At 35.9% G+C, this 20113-nt stretch overlaps 1 protein-coding gene across 6 annotated transcripts; it reads left to right on the top strand.

The window, feature by feature from the left end:
* The first annotated feature begins 8326 nt into the window (after positions 1 to 8326).
* On the top strand, positions 8327 to 19605 carry LOC105038520 (MACPF domain-containing protein At4g24290). Of its 6 annotated transcripts, none has more exons than XM_019848517.3 (9): positions 8327 to 8591; positions 8724 to 8795; positions 8939 to 9200; positions 13135 to 13373; positions 14360 to 14561; positions 16101 to 16169; positions 16259 to 16445; positions 16870 to 17036; positions 18613 to 19605. In XM_019848517.3, exons 3-9 carry the CDS (start codon positions 8940 to 8942, stop codon positions 19288 to 19290), a joined length of 1803 nt encoding a protein of 600 aa, XP_019704076.1. In that variant the 5' UTR covers positions 8327 to 8591; positions 8724 to 8795; position 8939; the 3' UTR covers positions 19291 to 19605. The 6 variants fall into 6 exon arrangements, with proteins under 6 accessions (XP_019704076.1, XP_029118410.1, XP_073115787.1 ...); XM_029262577.2 differs by having other exon boundaries at positions 8694 to 8795; XM_073259686.1 differs by having other exon boundaries at positions 8724 to 9200.
* The last annotated feature ends 508 nt before the right edge of the window (positions 19606 to 20113 follow it).

Raw genomic sequence — 20113 nt, 5'->3', positions numbered from 1 at the left:
GTTAACATACAGCACGGATATCAAAATAATTTTGGATCATCTTGTTAGAGTCAATATGAACCCCTAAAAGATGAAGGCATGACTTGGTACAGGATTCATAGACCTTCTTAGAGAGAGAAAGTCAATCATGAGAGAGAAAATAGAGAGAGAAAGTGGAGATAGAATCTTCATATCCTTCAAAAGTGACAATCATGATTGAGATCATCAGTGGTCATATCAGGATGACTTAATATGGATTAACCATGATTGATGTTATCAATTTCGAATAAGAATCGGATCGAGATTTAATCTACTGCACGAATTTCAGAGCAATCTCAGATCATCATATTTTCATCTCAAGTTTATCCTAGGGTCTGTGATGCAATAAGAGAGAGAGAATGACCCTAGAGAGACAAAATCCATAATGAGAGAGAAAGGTCTAGAGAGAGAAAATAGAGAGAAAATCTAGAGAGAGAAAATATAGAGAGAAGGTAGAGAGAGAAAGTTCAATTCTAGAGAGATAAAGACTTAAGAGAGAGAGATGAGAGAAATTTTCTCTCACATGTATTATTTTGTTATTATTATTATTATTATTATTATTATTATTCTTTTTCTTTTTCTTTTTCTCTCTCTTTATTATTATTATTATTATTATCATTATTATATATATATATATTTTTTTCTTTTCTTTTTCTTTTTTCTTTTTCTTTTCTTTTTCTTTTTTCTTTTTCTTTTCTTTTTCTTTTTCCTTCTTCCTGCGGCCTTCTTGGGCCGAAACAGGGGAAGACCGTGAGGTCCCCCCCCATCGGTGGCTCGGGCTCCGATGGGGTGGCAGCTTGGCCGGAGGTCTGGCAATGACGGCCGACCATGCGAAGCCGGTCGGCGATGGGGTTCGGCCGGTAAGCTTTCCTTCCTTTTTTTTTCGAAAAAACAGAGGATCCGTCCCCTTCTTCATGATTTTCGATCATGGGTCGGTCGCTGGCAGCCAAACATTCAAGGAAAGAGAGGGAGATAGATGGGGGTCCGATCTCGGACATGAGACGTCGAAATCGACGGCACCGGTGGCCAAAAAAGAGAGAAACGTGGCCGGTCGAACAGGGGTTTCACGCTTCATGGGTTTTCTGGTGATCCCGATGGTCGGCGAGGGGTCTAAAATTATGGGGAGAAATTAAAGAGGGAGAGGAAGGAAGATTGAACCCTTACCTGAACTCCGGTGGCCTCTTCGACTTTCGATTTCCGACGAACACAAGAAGAGAGTGCTGCGGCTTTCAAGGAAAAAAGAGAGGAATTTGACCTCAACGATCGTCGGTGGAGGATCGAGAGAGAGAGGGGAGGCTTATTTATAGAGGGCCCTAGAGTTTTAAGGGTCTTAGAACCCTTCTTCGATCAGGATTCATCAGAGAAGAAGACTCTCAAAGGGAGTCTTCTTCCATTCTCTTTTTTTTTTTTTTTGATTGTGAGCTGATTCTGGGCCCAATTGGGCCGGATTATCACATTCTACCCTCCTAAAAAAAAATTTCGTCCTCGAAATTTAACATACCTTCATTTTCTAATAAGTGTGGATATCTCATCTTCATATCATCTTCAAGCTCCCATGTAGCCTCTCTCTCTTCATGATTACTCCAGTGAATCTTCACATACGGAATGATGCGCCGTCTTAGAACTTGCTCTTTTCGATCAATAATTCGGAGGAAAAATTCTTCATAGGTTAAATCTTCATGAACTTGTAATGGCTCATACTTTATCACGTTATTTGGATCAGGTACAAAAAAAAAAATTTTTTTTAGTAGTGAAACATGAAAGACATTGTGCACTTTGAATAAATCTGGTGGTAAAGCTAGTTCGTAAGCAACATCTCCTGCTCGGTTCAAAATTTCAAAAAGTCCAATATATCGTGGACTCGGCTTGCCATGTCTTCCAAATCTCATGATAATTTTTGTAGGTGATACTTTTAGAAAAATATGATCACCGAAGTGAAATTCTAATTCTCTTTTTTTTCTATCTGGCCAACTCTTCTGTCTATCCTATGCTGCCTTAAGTCTTTCCTTGATCAGATAGATTTTCTCTCTAGCATCATTTTATTATCAGTAAAATCCTTCTTTATTTACAACTAACATATTTCATAATATCTTTTGATTTAAAAGATTAATATTTCTAATCAATTCAGACCATCACGCTTTTGCTACGCACTCTGATCTCAACTTACCAAATTATCTAAGTCTATCAAAAATAAAAATATCTTTGTATATTAAATCAATCAAAGATAGATCCAACTTTCAGATTTCATATACAATTTAGGGTAAAATTTAAGGTTTTCTTGTTATTACTATCTCTTAGGCATAAAACATCAAAATTAAATCTTCATCTACCTTTTATGTTTGAACTTATTACATAAACTTCACCACTCCTTAAGAATCCAATATGTCTAGAATTAATTTGAGTTAACCTTCGATTTACCTTACAATCATTTAGACAACTTCCAAACCAACTTTTTTTTGCAAAAAAATTAACATCAAAATCAGCAAAGTTATCATGTCCTTTATCCGTATAGGTTTAACATTCCAATGTCATCAAATATACCTACCATAATATATCAATACCTCCCACTTCATTCTAGGGTCAACACTTCTTGTACTCAGGTCAACCTTGCTAATTGAAATCTAAAATATAACTCGTCAATTCTATTATAGACGTCATATGCCACTTATATATAAATTTTATCATAATACCTATTGATTCGAAATCAAATTATTGAACCTTTCTTTTATATCTATCATGTTCCTCATGATCTTAGTCTCAAGTTCAAATATCACTAAAATCACAATCCCGAATAATGATAATCTTAAGTTCAAATACCACTTAAGTCATATTCTCTAGTGATCATAACCTAAACTTTATATCATTCTATCATGTCCTGAATGATCATAATCTTAAGCTCTGATATTATCCATTATACTCCACTCGATCACATCTTATTGATCATACATAAAGTTTTGATATCACTTTATAATCTTAATGATCTTAAACCTAAGCTCTGATATTATTCTATCATATCCTAATCATTTATATCATTTATATCATAATCCCCAATGATTATAACCTAAGCTCTGATACCATAAAATGTCACGCTCCAAATCCGAGACATAACACGGCCATGCTACCGATGGATGGACCCACGATAACACGAAGCCAAAATTCATCTTCTTAAATATAATAACAGGTGTATCATAAATAAATGTAATAATAAAGTTCAATTCAAATATTTAATTAAACCAAAACTGATTCAGAGCATCTAAATCCAAAGATGAAATAATTCAAGCCTTAAAATTCATAATGACTATAATCCATAAACATAAACTGAATTTCTAGTGCAAAATTTTCAAGCTTGCTTTGCTGATCCCCAAGCTTGGATTTCCTTTCCATCAGTCCTAGCCTTATTTCTCTGTACATGAAAAAGAAAACAAAAAGAATATGAGCTACACCAGCTCAATAAGTAAACTTCCGCTTCCTTACCAGATCAAGCATAAGTTTTCTATGATAATGCATCATTTAGCAAATAACAATTATTGTAAAAATAAATATTTCATAGAACATATAATAAAATAAGTTATAAGTTCATCATGCATGCATAAATCATGTATATTTCATAATTATGAATCGTAAATCATTTTCATCATGTATTCATGTCATGTTTCAAAATATTGCTCATAGATATTCGTGCTAAAATCACTATTATATCCATGACAGGACCATATTTCTTAATCGACAGAGTTCTTAATTCATGTGCCAACTTTATACCCGCTGGCAGGACCATGTTTCGTGTGGATGCTAGCTCCGGATGTCAACCTTCCCGAAGAGATTCATTCATAGTCATCTGAGAGCCTTTGAAATCATTATATCTTTTTTCTTAAAGCATACATATATATAGATGGAAAAATAATAAAATTCATGCTTCATAATCATGCTATTTTCATAAGACATATTCATGAAATCAATGCTCATAATAAAACATGCTTTTTCATATCACATATGCCGATCCTTATTTTATGAAAAATTATGATTTCATCAATAGTAATTCTTTGCATAAAAATATGATCATTTAAAAATAAATAAGGAGCATAAGATCTACTTACCTCGTTCATCTTAGATCTTCAGACTTTGTTAGAAGAATCAGCTAATCCTATTTAAAATATCAAAACATTATCAAATTCTATTTCATAAATATAACAAGATTAAATCATAAGGAAAGAGGACTGTTGATCGGATGTATCGGACCATCCAGATACCAGGACAATTCAAGATCTCTGATCTGAGGGACAGATTCAAAAGACTTGATTAAGAAATTGTGAAGCACGGATTAGATTAAGATCAATCAATAGAGTTCATTAATAATGAATTTGAAAGATCTTTGATACGATCAAATGAGGTTGACATACAGCACGGATATCAAAGCAATTTCGGATCATCTTGTTAGAGTCAATATGAACCCCTAAAAGATGAAGGCATGACTTGGTACAGGATTCATAGACCTTCTTAGAGAGAGAAAGTCAATCATGAGAGAGAAAGTAGAGAGAGAAAGTGAAGAGAGAATCTTCGTATCCTTCAAAAGTGGCAATCATGATTGAGATCATCAGTGGTCATATCAGGGTGACTTAATATGGATTAACCATGATTGATGTTATCAATTTCGAATAAAGATCGGATCGGGATCTAATCTACTGCATAAATTTTGGAGCAGTCTCAGATCATCATATTTTCATCTCAAGTTTATCCTGGGTCTGTGATGCAATCAGAGAGAGAGAATGACCCTAGAGAGACAAAATTCATAATGAGAGAGAAAGGTCTAGAGAGAGAATCTAGAGAGAAAAAATATAGAGAGAAAGTAGAGAGAGAAAGTCTAATTCTAGAGAGAGAAAGACTTAAGAGAGAGATGAGAGAAACTTTCTCTCACATGTATTATTTTATTATTATTATTATTATTATTATTTTCTTTTTTTTTTCTCTCTCTCTTTATTATTATTATTATTATTATCATTATTATATATATATTTTTTTCTTTTTCTTTTTCCTTTTTCTTTTTTTTTTTTCCTTCTTCCTGCGGCCTTCTTGGGCCGAAACAAGGGAAGACCGTGAGGTCCCCCCCCCCGTCGGTGGCTCGGGCTCCGATGGGGTGGCGGCTTGGCCGGAGGTCTGGCAACGATGGCCGACCATGCGAAGTCGGTCGGCGACGGGGTTCGGCTGGTAAGCTTTCCTTCCTCTTTTTTTTTCGAAAAAATAGAGGATCCGTCCCCTTCTTCATGATTTCCGACCATGGGTCGGCCGCCGGCAGCCAAACATTCAAGAAAAGAGAGGGAGATGGATGGGGGTCCGATCTCGGGGATGAGATGTTGAAATCGACAGCGCCGGTGGTCAGAAAAGAGAGAAACGTGGCCGGTCGAACAGGGGTTTCACGCTTCATGGGTTTTCTGGTGATCCCGATGGCCGACGAGGGGTCTAAAATCATGGGGAGAAAGAAAAGAGGGAGAGGAAGGAAGATTGAACCCTTACCTGAACTCCGGTGGCCTCTTCGACCTTCGATTTTCGACGAACACAAGAAGAGAGTGCTGCGGCTTCCAAGGAAAAAAGAGAGGAATTTGACCTCAACGATCGCCAGTGGAGGATCGAGAGGGAGAGGGGAGGCTTATTTATAGAGGGCCTTAGAGTTTTAAGGGTCCTAGAACCTTTCTCCGATCAGGATTCATTGGAGAAGAAGACTCCCAATTTTTTTTTTTTTTTTTTGATTGTGGGCTGATTCTGGTCCAATTGGGCCGGATTATCACATCGTCGGTCTCCAAACCCTGAATACGATGGATTCGTTGAAGTCCATGAGCTGGTGAGTATTAGCTGGGGATTGTGATGACCCGGAGTTGAGCTAGCAAGACTAGGAAGATAGGGCCTATAAAGTTGATACATGTACACCCCAAAGTGTATGACTTGGTTAGCTTCCATTGGTCCAAATTGTGGGACCCACAGCTGGGTCCCATACACTTGGTAATATGCTTCTGAAATCAAACCTACACGGCTCCAAGTAGAGAGAAATACCAAAATAAATAAATAAATACATTGATAGATTTGTTCATAGACTTTGATTGCATCCCTCCATGCCCTTGATGAGCAGATGCACGGATCTTGGAGTACGATGTGAACCAATCTTTATGTGCAACACTATGTAAGATCTTTGATGAATCATAAGCGCAATTGCGGCACTCTAGCGACAAGCAAATTGGAAATTGGTACATCCAATTCGAGTGCTATTCTGATGACTTGAGCATGGATCTAGACCCAAGTTGAATCAGAAGGCATCATTCATGGATTGGCATATTTTGGAATCTTGAAGGATTGAGATGATGAGATAGAAGGACCTGTGTATGAGCCAAAGATTTTCATTGAACTTGGAGGACAGATATTTCAATTTTTTTTTAAAAAAAATTATAGAAACATCTTCGCAACATCTGACCAGCCTTGAAGACATTCCTTCAATTTTAAAAAGCTCCAAACAGATCTTATAGAAGGATGCATGTGAAATTAGGACACATGAGAGGCTTATATAGTCTCACGCAAACTTAGCCAATCAGCACTCAATTCTCTCCTAGAGGAAGGAGGGGATTTTAAAATTAAAGAAAAAAAAAGTACAGTCAAATTTGGAGGTAGTGGAAAAACACCCCGACTATACTTTAGGATATTGGATGTGACTCCATGCAACTTGAATGAATAGAGCCATGCCAACCAATTGATGTGTGACACTGGGACTATCTCTTGCCAGCATTGAAATGGATAGGTGTGTAATGCCTTCAACCCGATGACAATGATTTGTTTGACTGGGTTTTATATTCCCATTACTTTCTAAACGATGATGGTCTTTGCCCATCAAGGGCGCTCTCAAAGTCTTTTTCATGGGAGGAAGCACTTCAGTATCGTTAGCAAGCCTTCAACGTCCTTCCAAGCAAAAACTCTGATGGAAATGATGTTGGTGGAAAAACTCTTTAGGCTTGTTACCAATCAAAGCATATCTGGCAAGAAGGAAAGTTAAGACTGATAACCTGGGACTTCAATTTGTTGGGAAAGAAGAAAGATCAAATTTGCATAGATAAAGAAGTGACAAGTATGGATGATTTTGGCTTTTAGATCCATTCAAATTGAGCAAGAGACATGTGAGGTTGCACTCAACAGGTGGAGAACCATTCAACAAGTTAATGATTTGGGCAAATGAAGATTAAAAAAAAAAAAATATTTGAAGGTTTTTTAGATTTAAAAAGCATTATTTATATTTTTATAAATTTATTATTTTTATGATTATAAGATGCTCTAGGAATTTCATTGCCTAATTAATCATTTTATATTATGAAAACATGATTAGCAAATTTCAAACATATTTAATGTCATAATTTTTTAAGAATCCGTATATGTTCAAAATTATAACGATCAAGCAAATAAAGATCCCATTTTAATAATAAAAAAAACTTCTCTCATATTATAATATTTTTAAAATACAACGGTAGAAAATTAAATTATCTGAAATCAAAATATAATAATATGAGAAAAGATAAAATACAGCAATGCTTATTAATTATCATCAATATTCAAATATTGAATATTTGGCCGTAGTTAAGAAAGGAGAGTAAAATCTCATTTCATTTATGTCAAGTTAAAATTATAAATAGAAAAAATTTTTATTAAGAAAAATTATACCATCCATCGTTGATTGAATTAGAGACAACACAACATAGCCAGAGGCACATTTGTTCTTTCATGACATCTAAATTATTCTTTATCATTCTACTGCTCTAACTGTATTTGGATATAGAATAATTTTTATTTATCGACCGCACGGAATATTTGACTGTTCTCGAATCTGAGTAATATGGTTGTCTGTCTGTATTAAAAAAAAAATATTATTTTTTATTTTTATAAAAAATAAAAAATTAAAATGATTTAAAATAAATAATAATTAATAATAATAAAATTTTTTGAAAAAAATCATCGTGTATAACTCTAGATGCCATGCATCCCCTGTCATAGCCGCTCGTTTGTCCAATGGGCATGTCGAATGTTTTTATAAAAATTAAAAAAAACAAGGCTATTTAAAATAAATAATAAATAATAATAAAAAAATTTTAAAAATAAAATTATCATGTGGAACTCTATGCCATGCATTGTCAATCATAGCCGCTCGTTTGTCCATATTTGATGAGTGGGTCCGCGGAACGGTCAGTTGCGTGCACGAATGACCGGCTTCATTTAATTAATAAAAAAATATTTATTCTCTCGATATATATATACAATCGCCACACCAATTGACGGTGTAGAAGTCAACAAAGCCAACGTACGGCGGGGTCATTCCGAGAAGCATTCAAAAGAGAGAGGAAAAAGAGGAAAAGGTTCGGCTGTGAAATTTCCGAGAAGCGCAGGCAAGAAATCTAGGGTTTTGATCCGGTTAGTAGAAGCTCTTGAGAAGATCTAGTGCTCTAAGAGCTCAATCTATCTCGAAGCTACCGGAGCTGTGATTTAGTAGTCGATGTATCGTAGCTGAGTCTTAGAAGGTTTGGTGGAACAAACTCGTTGCGAGATCTTTGGTTAGTTGAAGATTTGGTAAACTTTTTTTTTTTTTTTGTTCTTTCCCGATCTCTAAAGATCGAGATTTAATCAGATTTGAGCTGACGCTTGGAACATTTCAGAAAATTTATTGTTGTTGCGAGTGATTTCAGTAATATCGGTGGAGAAATTGAGTTTTGGGCGGTTAGAATATTAAAGTTCTGGATAGTTCTTCTTGATCGAAGGTATTTGAGCAAGGACCTCGAACTTTTTTTTTTTTTTTCTGAAAGAGGGGCACATGATTTTTGTGGATGTTGTATCCTTCTAAGGCTCATGCACTTAGAAGTTTAGTAAAATTACGTTCTTGGTTTGCTCTGTGATGTCCAAGAATGGCGCTTAAGGCCCTGCCATTGAAAGCTGCTGAGGTTGCAATCGGTTCGATTGGGTTAGGGTACGACGTAGCGGCAGATATCCGGCTAAAGTACTGCAAGAGGGAAATCCCGGATCCATGCTTGATTGAGTTAGACCAAGATCAGGTTCAGGATGTTGTTCTTCCTGGTGGATTGTGCATCCCGAATGTTCCAAAATCCATCAAGTGGGATAAAGGGGAAAGGATGCGGTTCAGGTCTGATGTTTTGTCGTTTCAGCAGGTATTCTTTGCTGCCTCGGTTCGTTTCATTGCTTGCATTTGTTTGGTTTAAATGTATATGCTTGATGAAGCTATATGTATTAGCGGTAAAGAAAAAATATATGATCTTGCGGTATATGTAATATATGTCATATTCCAAATTATAAGAAACTAATCCCTGTTGGAAAACTGTATGGCGAGATACGGAATGATGAAGGCTACTTTTGTTTATGCTGCCTGTAGGCCTTCTTTTTTGGGAGATACATCAGAATTATATGTTGCATGTTGAGTGTTGACTATATGTAAATTGATGGCATTAGTGTTTGGTGTTGGAGAAGTGCAAAATGGGGTTTGCCAGTTCTATTCCTCCTCTTTTTGTAGGGGGCCAGTACAAGATCAAACTAGAATTAAGACATACAATCTCTCCCATGGGATGCAGAACCCTCTACATACAACGATCACAAGTTGTTGTAATTGCACTGTGTCAAAGAAACAGGGTTCTCTCCTGCCTCGTTGTTGAAAGATTCATAGCTTGCTCAGTTCCCTATACTTTGTGTTTTATGCACTCAGCTATGCACATTATTATCCAAATCACAATATTATAGAAGTACAGCACATCTATTCCTACTTGGCCATGCCTAATGGTTACCTTATGCCGCCTGAGCAATCTCTCTATATCTGCTGAATGGGTGTTAATTATCTTGGACATTTGCATTTTGCATGTCCATAAAACTTATATCTTACAGATCAAGAAAGAAACTAAGAAAGAAAAAAGAATTTTTTTTTTCCCTTAGGGGGGTGGGGGGAGGGGTGCGGATGCTGAAAAATAAACAAGAAGAGAAGCTACCTAGTCAAAGAGAAGCCCCAAAGTGAAACATTAAGGAAAAGATTAGGGGAAAAGATGATCCTAGGAACCTATATATAATGCAAATCAAGCTAGTCATATCATTTTTGTTGTATTAGGATAAACATGTGAGTTGTATAACCATGGTACTTTGTGGTTTCATCAACAACTTCATACTGACATTTTGAACCTGGGACAAAACTTGAGCCTTGAATGGTTAAATTGGTGATGTGTCAGACCTGCAGAATTTTTTTTTTTTTTTGACAAGCCAGTATTCTTAGCAGGATTGTTAGAACTGCCATGCATTATTGTGTATCTTTAGTATATTTGAAAGTCAGTTATGGTGTCTAAGCATTTATGGGAGTTACAAGATAAGGGAGGTTCAAACTAGGGATGCTGCCAAGCTGATCCATCACCCTGATTTTGTATTGTTTCAGGCTTGGTAAGGTTAAGTTCAGTGGAAATTTTGGGTAAGCTTGATGCAGACTTAGCCTATCAAAGTTTCTAATCTCAACTGCAATTTTGCACATGAAAGATATTGAAATCATCTGTAGTTTCAAAGTTTCTTTTGAAAAAAAAAAAAAAAGAAAGATCTAGGCTACTTGTCTCAGTGTACCTGTAATATAACAATTTCTGAGGAAAAGAATCATAAAGTTATTCAAATAATATATGCTAAAGAGACATACATTCATAATGTCATCTCCTTGTTTACAATTCCTTTTTTTATCTAACAAACTTACCACATCCTGGTTGTAGTCTGATTAATTCATGCAGTTCTAGTTTATTTTTGTTGTTTAATTCATTCTTGAACCATGTTTTCACTCACTCTCATGTTGTTCCCCTCGCCACTTTATCTGTTGTGAAAATGAAATTTATTGGCACTTCATCTGAATCTTATTTTTGCTCCTAGTTACACTTCCATTCCTTAATTCTAAGAACCAGCTTCTATGTTTGATTGGATAATAATCTATGCTCTGCAAAGTATGGCATCAGTTGTTCTGTTGCTTCCTCTTATTCTCTTTTGTCTCTTACAATTATTCTGTTTATTTCTTTGTTTGATAACCCACCGAAGGTTTCTTTCACTGCAGTTTCCTGAAAAGCTTGTTTATGCTTATCCAAAAAAGGGGTAGGTTGAGAGTTATTGCTCCACTTGTTTGCTGTGAGCAAAACCATTTTATCATGTGAATAATGATTTCTGTTTTGGGTGGTCAAATTATCAGAACCCACACTACTTGGTCTTGAGTTTGGAGCTGTCACTGTACTTGTGAATTTATCAGGTTATATTGATTTATGTTTTGCCAAAGTAGATGCATTAGGAAATTAACTTGGAAGATTTGAAGTCAGTTAAATATAGAATATGATTTAAGTTTCTTGAATAAATAGCTAAAGAAAAAAGAAATTAGATGGGAGAATAGTAAGGATGTCAGTTAAGGAGGAGATGCCTCTGAGGATAATGATGAGGCATGTCCTATATAGAGGAGGGGGAAAATGCAGTTTTTGTTTCATTAGATCAAGGAGAAAGTATCCATGAAAATTTTAAAACATGTAAAAAGTTGGTAAAACGAGCAGAAGTTTGCTAGAGGGGTGAGAGAGAGAGAGAGAGAGAGATTGCAGGACTAATTGCTCTCTCAATGGTAAACTAGCATTTTTCAAAAAATCAAAGAGTGAAAAACCCTCCTATCTCCTTTGTTATAGAGCTCTGGCCATATTATGTGGAAAAACCAAAACTACAAATTTTTTTTACCCCCATCTTTTGGCAAGCTGGATGAAGAATGATATCAACATCTGTTATTTATGGAGAGTAGAGACACATAGAAGGCAGTATCAATTAACTGGTGGGCTCAATTGCAAGAATTATGGTGGATATGGAGGATTTTACACACACACACACACACATATATACATACATACATATACACACACATATATACATACATACATACATACATACATTTATATATATACATACATACATAGATATACATACATACATACTTACATACATAGATATATATATACACACACACACACACACACAGATACACACACACACACACACACACACATATATATATATATATATATATATATACACATACATACATACATACACACATATATATATACACACACACACACACACATACATACATACATACATACATACATACATATATATATACATACATACAAACATATATATATATATATATACATACATACATACATACATACATACATACATACATACATATACATACATACATACATACATACATACATACTTATACATACATGCATATATATACATACATATACATACATACATACATATATATACATACATATACATACATATATATACATTCATATACATACATATATATATATATATACATACATATATAGATACATACATATACATACATACATACATATATATATATATACATACATATATATATATATATATATATATATATATATATATATATATATATATATATATATATATACATACATATATATATATATATATATATATATATATATATATATATATATATATATATAAATTTTTAGACCAATATCACCTGTAAGTAACTGAAGCAATTAATTTTGGGTTTATTCCAACCTTTTAAAAGCTTTTGTCTGAGCACTTAATTCATTTTTTTCGTTTTTGTCATTTCCTCTTTCCAAATCTCTTGGATTGTCATTGTCTTCTAAAGAATAAGTTTTCTGTCTTAAAAGAAGCCATGCCATTGTTTGTCTTGGTTTTTGTTAGTCCTGGTTTTCAAAGTAACTGTTTATCTAGAGATCTTGCTTTCGGTATCCTCATTGAGATATATTGTAACACTATAACTGTAGGAGGTATTTCTGCAGAAGCACATTTGAGGATTTTATTTCATGTGTTCTAAGTGTTTCCATGCGAATTATTCTGGCTGATTGAGGGATTGGCAGATGAACCATTTTATTGAACTCCCGCTCTCCTTACATTCCTTAATACAGGAAGATGAATGCCTGTATGAAAGCAAACTTTATATATTTTCTGTTGTAAATGTTTAAAGAATTTATGGTTTCTCATTCTTGATGTTTATGAAATTTTGTGCAGATGTCAGAGCAATTCAACCAGGAGCTGTCTCTATCTGGAAAAATTCCCTCAGGCCTTTTCAACAATATGTTTGATTTTTCTTGTTGTTGGCAGAGAGATGCAGCAAATACCAAATCTCTCGCATTTGATGGATGGTTCATTACCCTTTATACAGTAGCATTGTCAAAATCTCAAGTTGTACTTCGTGACCATGTTAAGCAAGCTGTTCCATCAACATGGGATCCTGCTGCTTTGGCAAGGTCAGATATTCACTTGATTTAAATAAAAAGACAGACTCCATATGAGAATGGCTAAGTCCTAGTGCTATGACCCTCAAAATTTTAGGCTTTTTGATGTTCGGACGCTTGACACTTGGGACATGTTATGATGCTCCTTGACACTTCATACCATCATAAATCATCATTAATATCTACTTTGGGCACTTCTATATGAAAGTTATCCAGTCTAACATAATAATTAGCAAATGGTTTATCAAATTTATGAACTTGCGAAGCATAGGTCTGGTACAGGATTCATTATATGAATACAATAGCACATGTTTACTTATGCATACATATAATTACATAAAATAAGATATAGATGTGTCCTTGTGCCAATTTCTAGAAGATTGCTATGCCAGACTCTTTTAGACAATTGGAGACTTGACGAGTGTTCACATGTCCAAGTAACAATGCTAGGACCATGTCCAATTGCATGATATATTCATTTATCTGACCAACTGCAGAATTTTCTGTCTCTGTAGCTAAGAAGTTAGAAACTAAGATACAGCAGTGTTTAGCAATCATATTCATGGTGACCTTTAGGTTTTTGGTACTTATCCTTGTTTCTGGTTAAACTTGAGCATATTTCATTGAAAAATTTTTAGGACATCTTATATCTAGCCGACAAATTTCTATTGAGTTTTGTTTTGGCTAGCATATATTTGATTTCAAGAATTTCGTAGATTATTATGGTTTGATATATCAAAGTTCTCCAATACGTAATACACTTCTTTCTTAGATTTATTTGCTAAGAGTTAGTGTAGCATTATCCTCATCCTAATGCATCAGTATCAGAATCTGTCTTTTCTTCGTGAAGGTTTTATATTGTGATGCTCAATACCTTAATCTTTCATTACATGTTGAGGAATATCTATAGTTACTCGCTCGATGAATATCACACTCCTTTTTGTTTAATCTCTCAGTGTAAATTTACAAGTTTTGATGGGCTTTGTTTGTAATTCCAGGTTTATTTTAAACTTTGGCACTCATATTGTTGTTGGTGTGAAGATGGGAGGAAAGGATGTAATTTATGTGAAACAACAGCACTCATCAAGCCTCCAACCTGTAGAGGTTCAGGAAATGTTGAAGGAGTTGGCAGATAGGAGATTTCTTGATGTAAACGGACAATACTATATGAATTCTAAAGAAGCATACGGCCACGATAAGGTGTTTCTTATTGATTATAAAAAATCCTTTTTCCTTGTGTTGTTTTTTTTCTCCCTTTCAAGTTAATGTCAGCTAACGCTGTGCAAAAAGGTTCTCTTTAGCAATATATGTTATGAGGCTTTTTCTAGGAATGTATGCTTGATATATTTAGTAAAAAGAACAGGAATAATCTAAGATGGCAAGATAGGATGTTTCTCTACGTTACTTGCTGCTAGATCATCCAATCAAAAAAGGGAACAAAACTAAAAGCTGCTCATATTATCTGACAAAGTTATGTTAGCGCATACATTTTGTTTATAAGTTTGACTTCTAATATACCAAAATATTCAAAAAACATTGTAGTTGTATCTAAACTGAGATACTTCGGCAACAGGACGAAATAACATTTGTATGTATCTGTGCGTAAATGCAAGGTCATATTCCTTCCTCCTAACCAACTTATAAGCGACTGAATGGTTGGTTTAATTGGGAAAATGACTCGTGCCTCATGTCTTATATTGCCTAATGTAACAGACAGAGGGGAATTCATGGCCTTAGTTTTTTCTATAATCATTTTTACCAATTATTGCACAGCAAAATGATTGCATGTATATCATCCGTGGCAAAATACATGAGCATTTAATTCACTTTCATTGGTGGAACTGACTTGTAATTTGGTCCATATATCAAAATTTCCAGAGTAAAACTAGAAGGATTTGCTGTTCAAGGCTTATTGCTGAACCTTAGTATCTGTGACCATTTCTTGCAGGTTATATTTATATTGCTGAATTTATACTAACTTACATGCATGAAAAAGGAAGGAGAAGAAGAAGAAGAAGGAGAAGAAGAAGAGGAAGTATGTGTGTGTGTGTGTGTGTATTGTGGGCTGGTGGTTGGGTTGCGGGGGGGGGGAGGAGGGGGGGGGGTGTGGTGTGTGTGGGGAAGAGAGGGGGAGTGTGGAGGGCATTCAACAGAAACATAATAGCTGAGCAGATGAGGGATAATAAAAAATCTGCAGGTCTCAACGGTCATCTGTTTTTATATTTATGTCTCTAGAGACTGATAGTCCTGTTACTTCAGTTTTTTATGATTATCTAAATTTTATCCTTTTGTTATCCTTTGTAGTTGCATTTCTGAAAGAAAAGATGAGATTCATTTTCTATGCTCTTTTTCTTTTTTTTTTTTTTGGGTGCATAAATTGCCCGTGCCATATCAGAAGTACATGGAGAGTTCCTGCTACCATTTATTGTTGTAAATTATATGTACATTAGGGTATGCAGCAGAATTTAGCATGTCTATGTGCTACAAATGTTGTCTCAGCTTTGTAACATGTTCTGGTGAATAAATTCCCAAGTATGTATAGGATAAACAAAGGTATTTTGACAGATAACTTGTGCATATGCATTTTCCGTTGTAGCTCCACACCAGTTTGCAACTAAAGTAGATGTTGTAATATTGCATCTCTTGGTCTCAATATTAATCATCCAGCATCGGACTGAGGAGTGCATATTTGGACCTCCTTTTCTTCCACTGAACCAATTTAATATTTTTGTAGCGCAGATTGATATCAGAGAGCAACGGCTACGGTTTGCAGATGCCAGCCCATCAAGTTCTTACTCTGTGAAGGAGGTACTTTCTTTATGCTTTTCTCAAAAAGCTTTAACCTTTAGTTAGAGTCACACTGCATAATCTGTTGTATTTTATTTATTCAATTTCAGGATATTGTGAAAATTTTCAAGCGGAGAGGAGGCAAAGATAATAAAGATTTATCTCATAATGAGTGGTTAAACACTGTTCAATCTGAACCCGATGTTATCTCAATGTCTTTTTTGCCGATCACATCTCTCTTAAATGGAGTTCCTGGTAGTGGATTCTTAAGTCATGCCATTAATTTATACCTACGATGTAAGTATGAACCGATCTTATTGACATATCAGTTGTCATATAACACCAACCTATAGGTGAATGTAAGCCAATGCTTTTACTTCAGCTTGACTTGACTGGCACACATCCAGTTCAAGCATTAGTAGTACTAGAAGTTTACGAGCTCAAGAATGTAACGACTTCTATATTGACCTAATGCTCAAGTTACTCTAATGCTTGCTGATTGGTATATAATGTGGACATTACAATTAAAGATATGCTGCATCTCCTGGTATTTGTACATCGTATGAGTGCTGGCTTTGATGTTCCCAGGGCATAACCATGTTATGCTTATGCTTTAGGGCCAAAATCCTTGGCTTGGAATCTAAATAGAGGATCCACACAATACTTATAATACCCTTATAGTTTGTCTTGGTTTTCATGATTATTCTCCTCCTCATTTCAGATAAGCCACCGATAGAAGAACTTCATCAATTTTTGGAGTTTCAATTGCCAAGACAATGGGCACCTGTTTACAGTGACCTTCCCCTTGGTCCTCAGCGGAAACAACAGAGCAGTTCTTCTCTACAGTTTAGTCTCATGGGTCCAAAGCTTTATGTTAACACCAGTATGGTAAGTAGTCAATTTCATCAACTCTGTAAGTTTTGGTAGTAGTTATTAACTCCTATATGCTTCTACAAATCATTGAAGAATGCAAGGTTTATGTTAGGATGATTTTCAAGCCCTGGTTGAGCAAAGTAGACATGTGAATGCTGTAAGGGGATGCTTTGATGCACAAACATGCTACACATGAATGATATTGTTCCTGCTAAATAGACTTCTTTGCTCTTTCGTAAATGATGCTGTTATCTTTTGGGGTTAGGGGTTTTTGGAATGTCTGATAGCTCTTGGGATTGGTGAGGTTGGACCATAGCATAGGATCAAACTTCTGTGTCCTGGCTTGGGCTTGATTTTGTGCCTAATTTTGGTAGCCAAAGCGTGGAATGATAGGCATATCTCAGGCGTGGGGAACACTTTGCCTGACCTGATCAATGTGCTCCTGGCCACCGTGACACTGCTGCATATGTGTGTATTTGTGGCTTTGTGCATCATGACGGGAAAGATCGCTTGCTCTTTGCACATTCTGGCTGTAGGCTGTCGGGCACCAGACTGGATGTCTTTACCCTCTTGTTGTTGTCAACCTCAATTTCTCCATGAGAAGAAAGAGAGGAACGTTGAGTTTGCTGGGCATAGAGAAGGACAAGGGAGGAAGGGAAGTTGTATTGCCAGGAAAGAAGAGGGAAGTAGATCAACCAGGGAAGATGCTTCACTATTATACCAAATGATATCTTGTACAGAATTGGCAATATGAAATGGAGCCATCCAGTCATCTAAGAAGAGGCAAAGATTGGAGGGAACTTAGAGGTTGTTGATCCTGTAATCCTAATCAAGCACTTTTCAGACCACTAAAATCTCATCCAAACATCTTATTTTTCTCTCTACCATCAATATGCAGGATATACCTTCTACATTTTTATGCTATCCTCAATATTAGTTTACAGAATGTTCCCATCAGATTCACCCATCTTTACTAACTTCCATGATTAGCTATTGTCTACTTTGAATAGAGACATTGACACAGTGCTATGCTGTATAGCCTGCTCTGGCATCTTAAGACCACTAAATTCTCTTTTGAATGCCAATCTTATGAACAAAAATAGGTTGGAATCAAATTGCTTGATCATAACATTCAGTGTATATCTTGAAGGAGCCATTCAATTCTTCTCAATGTTCTGCTAGATTGCTTTTGTACACAGGCAGTCGGTGTTCAGCTGCAGGTTGAGTTTTATTTGAAACTAGTACCTTCACTTTGTTTGTTCACTGTTCCTTGTCTTTCTTGATTCAGTTTTGGGTAAAAAATTCTAGATGTGATATTATCTATTAGAATGGCATTGTAGGATCGGCATAGCTAGTCTTAGATTTGACAAATAAGCTTCTTTGTTTATGAATCAGAGAGAGTCTGTTAAAATACTTGCGTTTTCATATGAAAGCCTGCATGTAGTCTGTGTCATATGGTAGATGCTTTTATCAAATAGTCCATCTCCAAGATCCTCATCATTTTAGTCCCAGCATATGATTGCGGATTTTTTCTTTTTTTTTAAAAAAAAAAATATATATTTCATTGCTTCTGAATTTATATTTGTTGCAGGTTGATGTAGGCAAGAGGCCGGTCACTGGCCTTCGGTTGTACCTGGAAGGGAAGCGGAGCAACAGATTAGCGATCCATCTCCAACATCTTTCCTCCCTTCCTCAAATCCTCCAGCTCCGGGTTAATCCTGACAGTTACTACCCTCGTGAACCATATGAACGCAAGCACTACGAGCCAGTTCAGTGGAGACACTTTTCTCATGTCTACACTGCACCAATTGAAGCCGATGATGATTCCTCCTTTGTTACTGGGGCTCAATTACATGTCAGTCATCATGGGCTCAAGAAAGTCCTCTTCCTCCGCCTCTACTTCTCGACAGTTTTAAATGCTGCGCTGGTCAAGAATCCTGAGTGGGAAGGATCTCCAAACTTAGTCCAGAAATCTGGCCTCATCTCAACACTGATCAGCACTCACTTCTCAATGGCTGCCCAAAAGCCACCACCCCGTCCCGCAGATGTGAACATCAACTCGGCAGTGTATCCTGGTGGCCCTCCAGTTCCAGTGCAGACTCCAAAGCTTCTTAAATTTGTCGATACAACAGAAATGGTGCGTGGCCCACAGCACTCACCGGGTTACTGGGTGGTCTCAGGTGCGAAGTTGCATTTGGAGAGGGGTAAAATCTCACTACGTGTCAAGTACTCCCTTTTGACAGCAATGCTGCCGGACGATGAGTTATAGTTAATAGTCAGAACAAAGAGAAGAACAGACATCGGCTCCTGAAGAGCAAAACTTGTCCGCCAAAATCAAAGCCCTTTTTGTATGAAGGTGGATGGAGAAATTTTAAAAAGATAAAGTAGTTTCAAGGTGCTTATGACAGGGTGAAGTGGTGGTTTTGTGGTGATGTCTGTGATATATCTTCTGTAATTGTTTTGAACTACAATTTGTTTCCTCCTAGGTATTTTATGGTAAGTGATGTGGTCATTCTATTAAATTCAGCAGTGTAGTAAAGGACATTTTTTAAAATCCAATGCTTGATTTGGGATATTCAGATAAGGACTTTGCCTCTTAAAATTGACAATCTAGTATTGTAGACTATCTTCCTAGGATCAAAATTGAAAAGATTTACAGGTTAGGTTGGAAGCTTGGATCAATCATTGTGCTTCAAAGGTGCATTAAGGTCCGGAAGTTGTCTGTCAGTCCAAAATTTCTTGGTTGCTTTCATCTGTTGGCCACCATATTACTAGCTATTTGACAATTTTCTGCTGCCAAGTGTTTTAGTGCTTTGTTTTCCTAGCGATTTAACTTTACAAATGGGAAACAACCTTATAATGTTGAGCCATTAACTCTTATATATTTTAAACATTTACGTTGTTGATGCCTTTGAATCCCTCTAAAATTTGGTGCAACACTCATAAATAGGCACCACTAGCTCCGAATGGATCTGCTCTGGTTTAGGTCTATCTTGATCTAAACCTAACCTCCGTACGGAATACCTAAGCCAAAATCCATTCACTTGCTAGCAGGAGTTCTTACTTTGACTCTAAAACTAATTTGTTTTGCC

The sequence above is a fragment of the Elaeis guineensis genome, chromosome 1, assembly GCF_000442705.2.
Source record: "Elaeis guineensis isolate ETL-2024a chromosome 1, EG11, whole genome shotgun sequence".
In the NCBI taxonomy this organism is placed as follows: Eukaryota; Viridiplantae; Streptophyta; class Magnoliopsida; order Arecales; family Arecaceae; genus Elaeis; species Elaeis guineensis.
This window is presented reverse-complemented; position numbering and strand designations above follow the sequence as displayed.